The sequence below is a fragment of the Sceloporus occidentalis genome, unplaced genomic scaffold (assembly GCF_023333645.1).
Source record: "Sceloporus occidentalis isolate IW3139 unplaced genomic scaffold, rSceOcc1.0.p SCAF_64, whole genome shotgun sequence".
In the NCBI taxonomy this organism is placed as follows: Eukaryota; Metazoa; Chordata; class Lepidosauria; order Squamata; family Phrynosomatidae; genus Sceloporus; species Sceloporus occidentalis.
The window spans coordinates 1453547-1470351 of record NW_028317044.1 but is presented as its reverse complement, the minus strand read 5'-3'; the positions used below and the strand labels follow the sequence as shown (position 1 = coordinate 1470351).

The window sequence follows — 16805 nt, the reverse complement described above, 5'->3', positions numbered from 1 at the left end:
TCTTCAAATCCTAACAGTCCCACCTAGGTTAGTTAGTACTGAAGAATGATGGGAGCTGTAGCCCAACAAAAACAGTTGGATGATGCCCACTGCTTCTCCCTGCCCCTCTCCCTTTTTTCCCTGGCACATTTTGATAAGAATACAGGATGCTAATATTAAATTTGCGCAATCCTGTGACCAGTCGTCAATCAGAGGCATCCATCCTGACAGCGACGGCATGTCACCTGTCACACCTTGTTGCATGTCTATTGATCCCTGTCACATCCGATCAAGGCCTGAGCGCAAGGATGTGCCAGGTGTCGGCAGGTGCCAACTTTGGCCCAAGGTTGCAAACACTTTGGAGCGGAGATACCCAACATTGAAATGGTGGAGGATCTCCATCGCAAAGCAGGAATGAAGGGCAGGATGGAGGGAAGGTGAAAGGCTGAGCAAACAATCGAATAAACAAATGTGCCACCCACCGCAGGGAGTGACGGCTTTGATCGCAGCCACAAAGCAAGTAAGAGAGGGAGAAAACAAAATAAAACAGCAATTAGGTTGGAAAAGGAGGGACCCAAACAATGCATAGCAACAGCTCACAGAATTAGAATATGGAGGCCATAATCCAGACTATTTTTAAACAGGATTGTTCTTTCCCGGCCACCCAGGTGCTTCAGGGCTGTATTTCTGAGGAAGGAACTGGCAAAACCACCCCCCGAGTCATTATTGCCTAAGAAAACCTACAACATTCACGGAGTCGCCACAAACCAACAGGCGATTTGAAGGCAAACAGAGAGAACAGCCAGCCTAAAGACCCTAAAGGCACCAGATCCCACTCGATCTTGGAAGCAAACCAGGGTCAGCTCTGGTTAAAACTTGGATGGGAGACTGACAAGGAATACAAGGTACTGTTGGCAAGATTTTAGTAGAAGGAACGGGTCCAAAATGCTTCGGAGACTTCCTGGCCTAAGAGAACCTTAGGAAATTCTTGGGGTTGCCATGTTGGGATTCTCTGCTCTCTAGAGTCATAGTCCGACGCTCAAACCACTTTATTTGGGGCAACCTGCAGCCTATTTTGACTGGTCTTTATCTGATTCTTGTTTTAAAAGTCAGGATTGTAAATTTGGACAGCTTGGTTGGGCACCAGATGGGTTGGCACCTCTTGAGGCCCCTCACCCCAATCTAGGCATTCTGGAGACAGAGGTTGCCACCTGAAAGCTAGCTTTATACAAAACGGTGCCTTTGTTTTCTAACCAGGCGTCTTTCCAAGGCAGCATCCTGAGAAAGCTGCTGCAAGGAACAACTGGGGCACCCCTGGCGCGATGAGCGCATTAGAAAACCAGCTTTCCTCGGCTTTCCGCAGCCGGCCAGGTGCCACGTCGCAGATGTGGCCCGTCGTCTCCGATTAATCTTCATCACCGCAGCAGCGGCCAGCGTCGAGAGAGGCTGGTTTCTCCTTCTCTCATATCATCTCTGAGTCTTGCAAAGCAACGGATCAACTGGCATACCGCAGAATGGCCGCTTCACGGTGGGCTTTGTCCTAACCTGGTTTAAGGGGATATAAATGTTTCCAGGTAATGCCCCTGGATATACATCCATGGGGCTCGTGGCAGCCATGTCAGTAGGGCAGTGAGTTCATGCCAGGTTTTCACTGGCCCTGAAGGCGTTCTCCATGGCGCCGGACCTATTTAGGAATAGGGTCTTCGCTTCACATCTGTGGCCTGGACAGTGATGCATTCCAATGGCCTCCCATGTGCTCCTCCCTAGATTTTCTAGTTCTCTCCTCCTATTTCCTTCTCTATAGCGGGGCTCATGGCTCCCATGTCAGTAGGGCGAGGAGTTCATGCCAGGTTTTCACCATGGTGCCAAACCTATTTAGGAATAGGCCCTTCTCTTCTCTTAACAGAACCAGTGTGTTGTAGTGGTTCAAGTGCTGGACTTTGGCTCTGGAGACCAGGCTAAAGGGACACACAATTCAAGTCTTTGACATCCCATGTTGTATTTAGGGGTGTTTACTCCTGCAAGGCCTTTTAAAGTGTCTGATCACTTGCAGCTGAATGATTCATTACATGAATTTAAGCCAGCATCCCTGTTGCCAAAGCACCCATGTAAGTGCTCACTGGAGGCGTCAAAAGGAGGCCTGGAATGGCTTGTGACGTAATCGGCAAAACAAGGCGCCGCTGGAGGAAAAGGCCAAAATGCTCCATATCCAGTCAATTTTAAATCATGTGTTTTTAATTTGTACATGAATATATTTTAATCATTTTATAGTATTGCATTTTAACTGAGGGTTTGTGTGTTTTGAACTGTGTTTGGTATTTTAACATGCTATACTCCACTTTAACCTCGAGGAGAAACAAATCATCATCATCATCAATTCAATTCATCTCCATCTCCATCTTCATTATTATTATTATTTCTTAACTGCCTCTTCACAAGACTCAGGGTGAGGTACAACATATTAAAAAACTGCACGTTAATAATAATACTCGGTATATACTCATGTATAAGGTCAATAAAAATTGACTCCAAAAAACTAACTTGACTCATCCACTGGTCAATGTAAGTACTGTATCTTAACTCTTATTTAAAAGAAGGAACCATCTCCTGGTATAAAGCAAGAGTATAATACGTGAAGCACTGACCCTCTCTACTCTCTCATCCATCCAGCCTTAAGAGTAAGAAGAAAGAGTTATGTCTGTTGGAATTTTGCAAGTTCTTTGACATTGTTTTGCTTTGTTTCATCCTTTAGATCCTTTGCTATATGCCCCTAAGTTTTACCCTCGACTTATCCAGGGGTCATAGCAAAATCCATCATTTTGGCCCCTTGACTTATACATGAGGTCGAATTATAGTTGAATATATATATATATATATATATATATGGTTTGGCTCAGACATTTGGGGATTTGAGTTCTCCAGAATGGGAAATCAAATTGATCGGTTAAACCAGGAGAAAACAGGTCACCGCTTTGGCAGAGTTTGGAAACCAACCGTTTCGGACTACACCTCCTCAAATCCCCGAGAGAAGAGCAGCTGGGGTTTTTTGGGAGCTGTAGTCCAAACTGAGATTTCCCAGGGTTGGAGCTACAACTGCGGCGTAGCGTCGCGCCCCAGGATGCGTGAGGTGCATCTCCGTTTTTGCGTACGGCACACACACAGAACGGCGCAAACCTGGCCCTTCATCTCTCCGCCAGTAATTCTAGCCCAAGCGCTCTTATCTCCCACCTTCATTAAGCGGCTGATTGCTTAATTACAAGTCTCCTCGCTGCCCTCCCTCCCACGTCGTGCCACGATAGCAGACGGGACTAGTCAGCGCCAACGCCAACGTGGTTAGACAGCTGTATTTATATTTCCCCCTGGTGTTTAAGTGCTCCTTCAGAATTAGATGGAAATTACCTTGGAGAGGTGTTGCACCACACAGGCCCAATGCGGGCGATGTGTCACCAACGTAGATGGTGCCCTCTATGAAGCCGGGGAAAGCCCTGGTGGGTGGCACCAATGGCTCCTCCGAGCCACAGGTTGGTTCTTCCAAGAGAGGTCAACAATGGGTATAAACAGATCTTATGAATTATACTTGAACATAACAAAGCTACTTTACAACATACAGTAATTGTTGCCACATGCCTTCAAATCAAAATCAGTCTGTTTGATTCATGACAAATTTGTTTTATGATATTTGCTGATAATAAGAAAGACAATTAAAACATATTCATCACAGTGGAAAGGACATATTATGCTGAGCACAGCGGAGGTGGAGTTCCACATACGGCGGCATTGTGTGTTGTGGATTGTTCATTGCACACTTGCACAATGACATCCAGCCACTGGCACACTGCTATTCGGTGTGTTGGCAGAGCATCACTCCTCAAGGCAGGTATTTATACTGGGTTGTGGGGATGTTGGATTGCAGCCTCCTTATCTGGCTAACCCTGAAGGCACTGTCCAAAGTGATGCAGCTATTTTGGACTCATGTGCGACATCTTGAAGCATCCTTCAAAATATTGAAAGGTGTGGATCTCTAATTCATCTTGCAAATTTGCTTCTGTACTATTTGGCCCACTCCCCAATATGTGTGTGTGTGGGATCTGTCACTTTCATTCATGCACACACACACACACAATAAAGCATCATGTGTCAACAGAGAGGGGAAAGCCCTGCATGTCCTCCCTGCAATGCCCCATTCATGGGCTGGAGGTGATTGTCTACCATCTTTAGCACTGCGTTGCTAGGAGACGGGAGGAAGGATGCGGTTGCTAAGCGCCTGGGGAATGGTCCTAGTGGTAGGAGCATCCACAAAGGGGATGTCAAGGGCCTGTTTCAACAACCCTCCACCATTAAAGCTCACGTTCGCTCCCTCTGAGGATGATGTCACATCTGCCAAGAGGTAGGAAGAGAACCAAACTACCCATAGTAACCTTCTGGAAAGTACATACAGCTCTCCCTATCCATTGATTCTTTATCCATGGATTCAAGCCTCCACGGCTTGAAACTATACTCATGTGGGTGTGAATGGATAAGAACCAAGACATATACACACACACACACACACACATTCTAGCAGTGTTGCCTAATATTTTGTATTTTGGTTGACGCGATTGCAGATTTCATAGTTAGGCATCTTCACTGGCCACAGCCGCAAAGTCCCCAAGGGGTGGAGGAATGGAGCCAGACATCATCCATAGCAGTCCGCCGTCTCTGAAGCAGTACATTAAACAGGGTAAGAAACCCCTCTCGCTGTCCAGAATTATATCCCTGAAGGGTCTGCCAGCACTTGTAACAGTATGGGGTCACCATCCAGGCTTAGGCTGACCCAAGATGTTTTCCTGCCTGAAGCAAAAGTCATCTCAAATCCTACAATTATAGAATCATAGAAGAGACCGCAAGGGGCATCCAGTCCAATCCCCTGCCATGCAGGAAATCTAAATCAAAGCATCCCCAATGACAGATGGCCATCCAGCCTCTGTTTAAAAACCTCTAAGGAAGGAGACTCTACTACACTCCGAGGGAGTTTGTTCCACTGTCAAACAGCCCTTACTCTCAGGAAGTTCCTCCTAATGTTGAGCTGGAATCTCTTTTCCTGTAGCTTGCATCCACTGCTCCGGGTCTTAGTCTCTAGAGCAGCAGAAAACAAGCTGAAAACAAGTCCTGATGCATGGACTTGACTAGCTGTTGATTTCTGACTTTGATGCCGCTACCTGAGCAATGTCTCCCATCATCCTTGAAGGTTAGTTCGGCTACGATGGGAAACTTCAAGCCCACAGAGCAAATCTGGCCCTCTTGGATTCCCCAAATGGCCATGGCCTTCTCCCTCAGAGTCAAAACACCACTGTTTGCCGTTTACCCAGATTCAGTAGAGCTATGGAAACGCCTCTCAGAAGGCTCAGTCCAGCGGATCTCAAACTTTGGTCCTCCAAGGATTTGGACTTTATATCTCCCTCTTCCCAAAAAGGCACCTTTTAGATGTGGATAGTTTTAATATATATCTTATTTGTCCTTTTAAATTGATGTGTATTTTAATTGTTGTGGTTCTGCGCCTCGATCCATGGGGAGAAGCAGATTGGTGTAGTTGTTGTTTTTGTTACTCCTTGCCTTAGGAAAACTATTCTTTGCCCCCACAGGTATCAAGTGGTTGTATGAGACTCACCAGCTCTGCGACGTCACCCTGGTAGCAGATGGGAAAAGGTTTCCTTGCCACAGGTAGAAAGGCCAACTCAACGCTTTGTCCCAAGGGACAGTGTGGAAACTGACTTGAAGGGGGGGGGGGGAATCACATCCCTTATAAAGCAGGAGACTCTAGAGAACAAAAGCAGGAACAGTGGGACAAGAGTTGGGGGCTCCCATGACAGTGGGAGATGCAAACGCACTCCAGGTTTTGGCTAGTTTGAACGGCGCATACAATTCTAGAACCCTCAACTTGGAAGAGACCCTCAGGGGCCTTCCAGTCCAACCCCGTTCAGCCATATAAAACCATAGAGTTGGAAGAAACCCCAAGGGCCATCATCCAGTTCAATCCCCTGCCATGCAGGAATACACCATCAAAGCATAACTTACAGATGGCCATCCAGCCTCTGTTTGAAATCTCCAAAGAAGGAGACTCCACCACACACTAAGGAGATAGCATACCCCACTGTCAAACAGCTCTTACTATCAGGAAGTTCCTCCTAATGTTTAGGTGGAATCTCTTTTCCTATAGTTTGAATCCATTGTGTTCTCTGGAGCAGCAGAAAACAAGCTTGCTCTATCCTCAGCATGACATCCCTTCAGGTATCTAAACAAGTCACCCCTTAACCTTTTCCTGGCTAAACATACCCAGCATCTCCCTAAATCTCTCTTCATAAGACATGGTTTCCAGACCCTTCTCCAACTTGGCCGCCCTCCTCTGGACATGCTCCAGCTTCTCAATGTCCTTCTTGAATTGTCCAGAACTGGATGCAGTATTGCAAGTGAGGTCTGACCAAAGCAGAATATACCATCACTATGACTTCCCTCGATCAAACACTATACCTCAATTGACGCAGCCTAGGATTGCATTGGCTTTCTCAGCTGCAGCATTACATTGCTGTCCCATGCTCAGCCTGTGGTCCACCGAGACGCCTAGATCCCTTTCATGTGTCGTCTTGTCCAGCCAGGTTCCCCCCATCCTATATCTGTGTGTTTCATTTTTACTGCTCAAGTGTAGTATCTTACTTTTCTCCCTGATGAAACTAGTTTAAATCAAGTTAAGGGTTAAGTTATTGTTGCCCGGGTTAAGGACAAGAAATGGATTTTTAACACATCATCTCCAAACTCTGATCCTTCCTCTCAATCCTCTTGTGCCCCACAGAACCCTCCTGGCTGCAGTCAGCCTCTACTTCCAGCGCATGTTCTCCAGCACTTTTCGAGAATCTCGGGAAGGAGAAATTGTGTTGATGGATCTGGCCGCGTCTTCCCTCCAGACCTTGCTGGGTTACATCTACACAGGGGAGCTCACCTTCCGGGCAGAAGAGGCTGAAGAACTTTTCACAGCAGCCAGCCGCCTTCAGATAGCATCCGCACTAGAGGTTATCACCAGGTACCCCAAACGCACGCCAGATCCCATCTGAACTTGGAAGCTAAGCAGGGCCAGCCGTGGTTAGTACATGGATGGGAGACTGCCAATTAATACCAGGATGCTTTGCAAAGGCAGACCCTGGAAAAAATCACCTCTGAGTCTTCCTTGCCTTAGAAAACCCCATGAAATCTGTGGGGTCACCATAAATCGACAGGCATTCTCTTCCCCCTAACAAACACGCACACTAACACTTCCAACTGACATGGCTCCATCCTACAAAATCCTGGGATTTGTAGTTTGGTGAGGCACCAGGACTCTTTGACAGAGAAGGGGAAAGGCCTTGCAAAACTGCAAACCCCAGGATTCCACAGAACGGAGCTGCAGCACTTAAAGCGGTGTCAAACGGCATCATTTCGACAGTGAAGATGCACCCTTAGACTGAAGGCAGCTTACATCTTAAAAAGACTACAACTGAAATATACAAAACAACCGCATCAATTAAACTATTAACCATATCAAAAACGTAACACTGGAAACAAGCGTTTTAAAGTGGTGCAGTTTAAAACAAACACAGCCCTTGCAGCCCTTTGTTAAAAGCTTTCAGTTCTAAAAGCCTGGCAGAATGAATAAATAGAAAAGTCTTTGCCTGATGATAGAAGGACAGTGAGGAGGGGGCCGTTCTAGACTCCATAGACCAGATGTCCTAACCACAAAGGAGGACGAGGCACTGCAAAATGTAGGACACTCAAGAAAAACCTAGGGCATTACCGAATAAAAGCTAAGAACACTAATGGAAATATGAATTTGTTTCATGGAAGGGCTTGGATTGTGTATTCCTGCATGGCAGAATGGGACTGAACTGAATGGTCTTTGGGGTCTCTTCTAATTTAGGATTGTATGGTTCCTATTACCTGGCGGGGAAATGATCCCAATGTTGGCACCAATTGGGCCTCCAAGGGGAGGGAATGCCACAGCTGAGGTGCCACAATAGAAAATGCCATCCTCTTCTATGTTCTTCCACAATGGATCCCCGACTGATGGGACAGAGAGGAAGGCCCCTCCGACAGATCTCAATCCTCAGGAAGGGATACGTAGAGAGACTCTTTGTACCTGAACTGTATGATGTGCCTCTTCTCACCCAAATGCCCAGTTCTGTCCTCTGTCGCTTTTTTGTAGGTTCTTCACGGAAAGGATTTCCACCCAGAACTGCCTGGAGCTTTACATTCTGGCACACTCCCACAACCACCGTCCTCTCCTCCGTCCGGCCTCCCGCCACGTCGCTTTCAATTTTGAGCACCTCTCAAAGCTTGCGGCTTTCCTTGCTTTGGACTTCAGCGTCTTGGTCGGCATCATCGCCTTGGAAAACCTGGCGGTGGACTCTGAACTGACAGTGTACCGGGCGGTACACCGCTGGATCATGCACCGTCCTGCCGACCGCTTCCCAAAGCTCCCCTTGCTGATGGATCAAGTCCGTCTCCCACTCCTGAGCCCAGAGGAACTTACCGAGGTCCGGGCCGAAACAGAGGAATTTTACGAGTGCGTACGGCTCCCGTGGGAGGAACTAAATGTGGAGGAACGGCTGTGGGCCAGCAGAGGTCTACGGTGGGGCATGTACCACGAAGGGGTGGCATGTGTGGGGCTCCCAAAATGGAGCGAAGTCAATGTAGGAGATGAGGAGCTGGATTCTCATGTGCATTTCTTTGACCCTTCCACTGAGCAATGGGAACAGCTCCCCGACCTAAAATCCTTGACATGCCCCAGTTGTATCTCCATGAGCCACAAGCTCTACATCACAGGTGGGCAGCATTTAGACGGTTCTTATTCAGACAGTCTGCTGGTCTATGATACCATCGGAGGCTGCTGGACCCAGCTCCCTTCTATGTCCATCCCCCGAGCTGGACATGCTTTTCTCATCTGCCAGAAAAAGCTGTATGTCATCGGCGGTTGGGACAACTCAGGTAGCCTGGTCTGTGCGGAGAGTTATGACCTGGTCCATGAAGAATGGACTGCCATCTCCAGCCTCCCTTTTGCGTTGACTTATTTTTCCTCTACAACACTCAGAAACAAACTGTATCTCATCGGTGGGGAAATGGGGGAGTCTGACTTGCCAACCCCACACCGAGGATTCCTGGTTTACGATATAGTATCCGGGGAGTGGTCCCGGGTCCCTGTGGCTTTCGAATTCTACGAGGCCAGCGCCATCGCCTTGGGCAACTGCATCTTTGTCATCGGTGGGCTCACTGGAGATGGTACTCAAGAAGGCCGTCGCTTTACCCAGCGCTGTGTCTGCCTCTGCCAAGATGGCACGACAAGCCGTGACGTCTCCGTCCCGTCCCTTCCCATTGCGATCTCCTACCCAGGCGTCATCTGCTGGAGGAAAAGGATCTACGTTTTTGGCGGGGACAGCTACGACCGTTATTCTAGTGCCATCCATTACTGGGAGTTTGGTCAGGAAAGCTGGACCCGTTGTGCAGCGGATTTACCTGATCCCAATTACGGGGCATTTGGGTTTGGTTGCATGCCACTCAAAGTGCCAAGAAAGAATATCTTCTCCGTCTTTCACAGGGGCTCCGCCACCATGTTGGCAGAGCAGCGGACACTTGAGGACTCTGCCTGACAGTCTACCTTTTTAAAAAAATATATATATAGAAAATTTCCTCTAATTAGTTTGATTTTAAAATGAGAGTTTTTGTTGCGGTGTGCTTTCCAGTCATTTCCAACTTACGGCGACACTAAGACAAAGGCATCAGAGGGTCCTCTGGTCTTCTGGGGTACTAGATACCCATTCCTAAATTGGTGGCATCTTCAAATTTGAAAAGCGTGCCCTCTATTCCCTCACCCAAGTCATTGATAAACATGTTGAACAGCACCCAGGACACGTCCCTGGGGCTTCAACTCTCCTCCAGCTCTTTCCTTCCTCTATTCCAACACTAGATTTGTTTTATAGCTTGGTCTCTCAGCTCCTTTACTTCAGCAGCACATTTCTGCCAGAGAAACTGGAGAACAAGGAGAGAGAGAGAACTTGCAGCCTTTGCAGAAACCAAAGCAGAAAAACTCTCCCTGGCTTCCCAAATCCTATGGTTCAAGCCGACAATCCCGATTAAAATGGCCGCAGTGGGGATATTTGGTTAGCAGACACAAGCAGAACCTAATTCAAATCCTCATTAGTTGTAAGTATAGCAAGAAAGGCTTTTTCAGAAAGGTTGCTGGGGTCAGTGTCTCTGGCTGATCTCAAAAAAGGCCACCTTCTTCTTCATCTATTATTGATTTGCATTTACTTCAGGCATATCTGCAGCCTCTGCTCCCTGCCCATTCCAGGCTCTTCTTGCACTAATACACTCCAAAGAAAAGAAATATCCAAACAATAAAACCAGGGTGGTAATCGCAAGTGACAGGCAGCAAGTTCCCAAAGAGAGAGGGTATGAGGACCTTATCTACCTTTATGAGTCCCTTCAAGTTCTAAGATCTTCTCTACAGGACCTTCACTCAGACCCATCACCTTCTTAGGCTTCTTTAGTGGGAACAAGGGAGATGGAGGCCTTCTTGGTGGCAGCTCCCAGGCTTTGGAATTCCCTTCCTAAGAAGGCTAGAATGGCTCCATCTTTGCTGTCCTTCCACCGGTAAGTTAAGATCAAAATCATAAAGCTGGAAGGGACAAAAAGGGCTGTCTAATCCAAAGCGCTGCTACAGAATAACACATAACTACAGCACTCCGGAAAGGTGGTTGTGCACCGCTTGTTATGGTTACACATTGTGCACTGGAGTTGCACACTGTGCCTTGCTCATTGTGGTTACACTTTGTGCATTGCGGCTGTACACTGTTCCTTATGGGTTCGCATCGTAAACTGAAACTGCACGATGTGGCCGTGCGTTGCTCATTGTGCATTGCTTGCTGTGGTTCCACCCTGTGCGCTGCAGTTGTGCACGATGCATTTTGGTTGTGCATTGTTCATTATGGGTACACATTGTGCGCTGCAGTTGCACATTGTCACTGCCTGTTGTGAATTGTGCATCATGCATTGTGAAACAGCGCCCAGTCATTGACATAGGTTGTGCAAGGTGGCTATTTCTACATGAAGGTTGTATAGGGATGGTGTAGAGCATCCCTTGAGTCCTTGCACTGGTAGAAAGGTGGAGTATAAACATAAACATAATCATAATAATCTCTGTATGCCAATATTTACGCTCTGCTGAAGGGATGTTGGATTGCAACCACTGGCATGGATTCTGTTGCTAGTCCTAACCAAAGTAGACCCACTCAATCAATGGGATTTATCTGTGCGCTGACTTATCATTCAACAAGTCATTGACTGGGCCTAACCAACAGGATTGCAATGTTTTCTTTCCTGGCCTTGTCACCTTCCTGACCCATGGCTATAAAGATCCCCTGGATTTCTTGCAGAGGGATCCCAGAAAAATGCCCCACTAATGCCCTTCATCCCCTGGTTCCCACTTTCCCTGTTTCCTTCCTAGTCTAGTTTTCAAAGCTTTCGTCAGCTTTTTATCATAGGCAACGGAGTACAATGGGAGCCGAGGGAGGGGCGAGGGATTAAATAACACCCAGACATGAGTAATAGTACTAATAGCTAATAAAAGCTGTCTGCATTATGTAGGAGGCATGGATATGGCATAAAGGATGGGGAGGGGGGCAGTGGGAAGGATAGAGAAGGGCGGCTAAGAGGATCTAGATCTCAGTAGGTTGGTTGCTGCCGGGAGCATGGAACCTCGCTATCAATAATGTGAGAGGAGTAGAGAAACTATTTCAAAAGAGTATGGGGACAATGCTTGGAAAGGTCTGCCTTTTTGGCCTACAACTCCCAGAATCCCCCAGCCAGCAGGGCTAGACACTGAACCCATCCCAGGCCTTCCTTAACGTTAAAGGAGTACTCCATGGTACTAAAGCTGGCCCTCTGCATTTGCAAACTTTGGGGGAATTTAATATATATCAATATACCATTTATCACGATCAACAGATCCGACAGCAAACTCAAGTACGGAATTGAAAACAACACCCAAAAAGGAATAAACAGTACAGTAAAAACAATAAAAGCAACTACTATCAGCTTTATCTAAAACACACAGAGAGCTCTAATCCTCTTTGGCTCTGAAAGAAATTTAGCAACAGCCAACGTTATGTTTTGGGGACTTCTCCGCCGCCAAGAAGCTTTTGGGGATTTGATTATTCACGGATTTGACAAATATATTCCTTTTAGGAATGGCTAGGTCCTCCAACACGACTCTGTGGTCAACTTTAACTAAAAGACCTAGAGAGAGTACTCTACTAGGCCTTTGTAGCTCCTCCGGCGCAGCCCTATGGTCAGTGTCTGTTGGACATTGACCACAGCGTTGCGCTGGACGACCTAGAGATTCCTAGAGAGAACACTTCTCTAGGCATTTGTAGGTCTGCCAGAACAATGATATGGTACACTTCTGGCGGATGTTGACCACAGAGATGCACAGGAGGACCTAGCGATTCCTAAAGAGGCGTTGTCTCCATTTGCTGTTTTCTTCCCAAGCTTCTGGAGGAACTGCGTGCGTTGGCCTAGTGCGACAATACTGAAAATCTGTTCTGGCAAACAGGAACAGAGAAGTCCTCCTCTGGTTTTGGCAGCTATATCAGGCTGGAGCTTGCTAACTCCTCAAACCCGGTTTGACGTCAGAGATCCGTCATCTCTTTTTGCAGCAAATGGTGTCAAAGCCCTGAGTCTCCTTATACGCAAAACAGGGATACCTTCATTGGGCCAAGGAAGTCTTTTTCCAGGGGATGGTTTTGAGGACAAGGGCACGTCCTTTGCCCCCAATCCTTGGAAATGGGGTGGCTGGCAAATCTAATTAAACCCAGGCGGTTTTCCTCTCCCTTCCCACCCCAAGGGTAAAGCCGCTGCAATAATCGAGCAAATGGGGAAAGCATTTAAAATGCAGCAATTAGCAGGATCATCATCGGCTCCTGCTCTCCTAACTGTGACCCATTTCTCAAAAGGCGAGTGGCCTAGTGGAGACAAAAGCTTGGCATCAGCTTCAGGCAGGACAAAAAGAGATAGTTGGGCCTTTCTTTTTGCATCGCCAGCATTGCTTGGTTTCCCTCTCTTGACCCTGTAAGCTCAAAGCCGTTGTGTTGTCACGTATGAGATGCTTTGGTGAAGTTTTGGTGCCATGTATGAGATGGTTTGGTGCAGTTTGCACACAAAAGCTCCCCATGGATGGCAAATTTCTTAGGGTTGCAAGTCTCATTTTCTTCAATAGGGACACAACATGTACGCAACCGTATATTGTGCATGCACTGCCGTTGAGGGGAAAGGGCCAGGTCATCTGCAAGTCCCGTTTTCCTCAATGGTGGCACAACATGGGCGCAACCATTCTGGTTTGGCCTTGTGGATGCACTGCCATTGAGGAGAACGGGTCAGCCCATCCACAAACCCCGTTTTCTTCAATGGTGGCACAACATGCGTGCAACTGTGTTGGCGTGGCCACAGGCACACACCACCATTGAGGAAAAGGGGTCATGGCCATCCGCAGAGGTGCCAATTGGCGATCAGTGAGTCCGCAGACAGGGAGAACCAGCTGTCTTATTTTCATTTTGCTAGTTGCTTTGTGTCACAACTCTTGCCATTACATTCACTGGATGGCCCTTGTGGTCTCTTCCAACTCTATGATTCTATGATATACGGGAATTAGGATTTCTGAGTAACATTGGCACAAAAAATGCAACTGCTTGGTCCTTGGAGTCTTGCATGGCAGGGTGGACAGACTGGATGGCCCTTGAGGTCTCTATGATTTTGTGAATTAAGACGCCAATTGAGGGGAGACACCATGAGTTACCACACCGGGTGATGCCCACCTTAGTGACGCCATCGGTCACCAATGTACGTATCCACAGATTCTTCATCCATGGATGCAAGCGTCCATGGCTTGATAATAATTCAAAAAAGTATAAACTCCAAATAGTACACCTTCATCGTACCATTTTAGATAAGGGACACCATTTTATTATGCCATTGTATTTAAGAAGCCCTGGTGGCACAGTGGTTCAATGCCAGTACTGCAGCCACTGAGTTCAATCTCAGGACTCCGAGATCTAGTCAGCCTTCCATCTTTTTGCAGGTCGACAAAATGAGCTTCTTGGGGACAATTGGCTTACAGACTGTAAACCACTTATAGACTGCTATGAAGTGGCACAGATATGCAAAGTGCTATTGCTGTTAATGGGACTTGAGCATCCATGGATTTTGTAAGCCATGGAGGGGTCCTGGAACCAAACCCCAGTGGATGGCAAGGGTCCACTGTACTGAAGCCCTTCAAACAGGAGATGCTCTTAAAAATAGAGGACTACACTAGGCAAGTCTTTTCAAACAGAGGACTGTCTCCCACTCGGGCGCATCTGGGAAACGTACTGCGCGAAATGCAATCTGTCTACTCTGCTCAAACAGACCCATCCAGCTTTCCAGCAGCAAAACCCATCTATCTCACAAAATATGAGCCTGGCAATGGTGAAAAGCAATGCCAGCTCTCCCCGGCGGCATCCCGAGGTGGAATCCGGGACACCTGATAACGCCCCGCTTGCCCGCATTAGCGTCAAAGCATGAGGCAGCCTCATTCGAGGGGGAGGAAGAGAGAAAAGCTTGCTTTCCATACGCCGCTTTGCAAAGCAGACACCGGAGACGCGGCTGGGCATGGCGCCATGGGCGGTTCAATAGGTAATGTAGTTAATGGATGAGGATGAACGCAATCTTAAAAGCTGGGGGGTGGATGACCAGCACCAAGGAGGGTAGTCTGGAGTCTTTTGGCACCAGCCTAATGGCAAGGTGAGGTGCTCTGTGATGCTTTTGGGTAACTAAAAGAAAGTCACACTCTCTCAGCCTCAGAGGATGGTAGGGGCAAACTCTCTCTCTGAAGAAACCTGCCAAGAAAATCCCACGATAAGTTCACTTTAGGGTTGCCGTAAGTTGGAAACGGCTTGAAAGCGCATGATGACAACAAGCCACAAAGACTAGATCATTTTAAAAAATCAACTCTTCCTTGGCAAGATTTGTTCAGAGGAGGTTTGCCATTGCCTTCCCCTGAGGCTGAGAGAGTGTGACTTACTCAAGCTCACCCTGTGGGTTTCATGGCTGAGTCGGGAACTGAACACTGGTCTCTAGAGTTGTAGACCAATGCTCAAAGCACCACGCCACACTAGCTTAACACCTCATGTCAAATCTCCAATATTAAATCATGTATCATTAATTCGGATTCTTAGTCGATAAAACACTCAAGAGCAATGCTTCCAATGCTTTCTTTCAGTTCATCTCAAAGGTGCTACAAGATCTCTCCACATACTGATTCTATAGGCTATATCTTTCAGCTCATCACTCAAGGCTGTTTTGGACTAGAAATCCCATGGTCCCCCATCATCCGGGACTGATGGGACCTGAGGATTGCAAGGAGGTCGATATGGATTGGGTCATCCCTAGCTTCTCAGGTGCCCTCATTCATTTCCATCCATGGTGCCACCTGGAAATCCATCCATACCCAAAACCTCCCATCCAAGCAACAAAGCAGAGTCTTGACCTGGTCATGGTCAAGATGGTAAACCTCCCAGACCTGGAACAATTACTAGATCCTAAAATGTTAAGATATACAATTTTGAACACAAAAAGTGAGAACCGTACAAGAATCTATGGTTCTATGCCATTGTTTTCCCTATTGCCGTGTACAGATGTGAGAGCTGGACAGTTAAGAAAGAAGATAGAAGGGAAATCATTTGAGACGTGAGGCTGAGAAAAGGGCTGAGGATGGCCAAAAGGACAAGCAAATGGGTCCTGGAGCAGATCTCCCTCGACAAAACTGAGGCTGTTGTACTTTGGACGCATCCTGAGAAGACAGGACTCATTGGAAAAAAGCAATAATGCTAGGGAAGGTGGAGGGAAGTAAAACGAGAGGAAGGCTGCATGCAAGATGGATGGTGTCTGTTAAGGAGGGCATGGGTATGAATTTGGAGGACCTAAGTAGAGCAGTGGAGGGCAGGGAGATGGGAGATGTCTCATCCACAGGGTTGCCCTGGGTCAGGATCGCCGTGAGGGCAGTTAACAACAACAAACACATCTCTCCTCCTGATGCTGCCAAGTGTGGGTTGTAGGTTCTCCCTTGGCAGGCCAGAGATGCCAATGTTGGTTAACAAAAGACTTCTTGAATTGTAAAGTGGTAAGAGATGTTCCTCAACCCCTTTAGAGCAGCGTTCCCAGTAGCTGCCAATATCAGCAGGATGGTGATTCGACTGCAGGTTTTAAACCCGACTTGCGCTGTCTGCGTTCAAGTCATTTCCAACATATGGCGGTTCTGCCTAAAGCCTTACTGACATGGAAGCCACCAGCTGCCACGAAATATCATCACTACACTAACAGCCAGCTGGGGACGATGGGAGCTGAAGTCCAATACATCAACCAGGGTGCCAGGTTGGAACAGGATTTGAAACCGAGACGAACGTGGACAATTGAGCCATTCCCAGTTTGTCAAACTGAGAACAACGGCTTTGTTGCCTCATCCTTCGGCATCGCAAGCGCCCTCAAAGGCAATTATCTTGGGTAAGATAAGAAGCGATAATGCGGCAGGAGATTCTCTCTCTTTCCCCCCACCCTTCTTCCCCTCTTTCTCTCTATTAATTTCAGATGTTGTGTTTGTCAGGGAGAAATATAATTAAGATCCCAGACCCTTTGGACTGACAGCTGAGCCTGTGCAAACACAAAAGGAGATGAGGCGTTTCGGTTTGTTCTTCTTCTTTAAAAAGGCACGATCAGAGAGAAAGAAGCTTCACAAA

General features: G+C 47.3%; 2 protein-coding genes across 5 annotated transcripts in view; one reads left to right on the top strand and one right to left on the bottom strand.

Moving 5' to 3' along the window:
- SRRM3 (serine/arginine repetitive matrix 3) overlaps positions 1-16805 on the bottom strand; it is an 89232-nt gene that overhangs the window by 47512 nt on the left and 24915 nt on the right. The gene's annotated exons all lie outside the window — the stretch shown is intronic.
- On the top strand, positions 4642-9629 carry LOC149287088 (kelch-like protein 6). Its single transcript, XM_089493515.1, has 4 exons — positions 4642-4699; positions 5601-5679; positions 6806-7033; positions 8189-9629. Exons 1-4 carry the CDS (start codon positions 4642-4644, stop codon positions 9627-9629), a joined length of 1806 nt encoding a protein of 601 aa, XP_089349641.1.

Bases quoted from the DNA above. Each gene is read 5' to 3' on its own strand.
- LOC149287088 (XM_089493515.1), top strand. From the start codon at position 4,642: ATGGAGCCAGACATCATCCATAGCAGTCCGCCGTCTCTGAAGCAGTAC. The intron at 4,700-5,600 runs GTAAGAAACCCC...TTGCCCCCACAG, and splicing joins GAAGCAGTACATTAAACAGG to GTATCAAGTGGTTGTATGAG. The intron at 5,680-6,805 runs GTAGAAAGGCCA...TGTGCCCCACAG, and splicing joins AAAAGGTTTCCTTGCCACAG to AACCCTCCTGGCTGCAGTCA.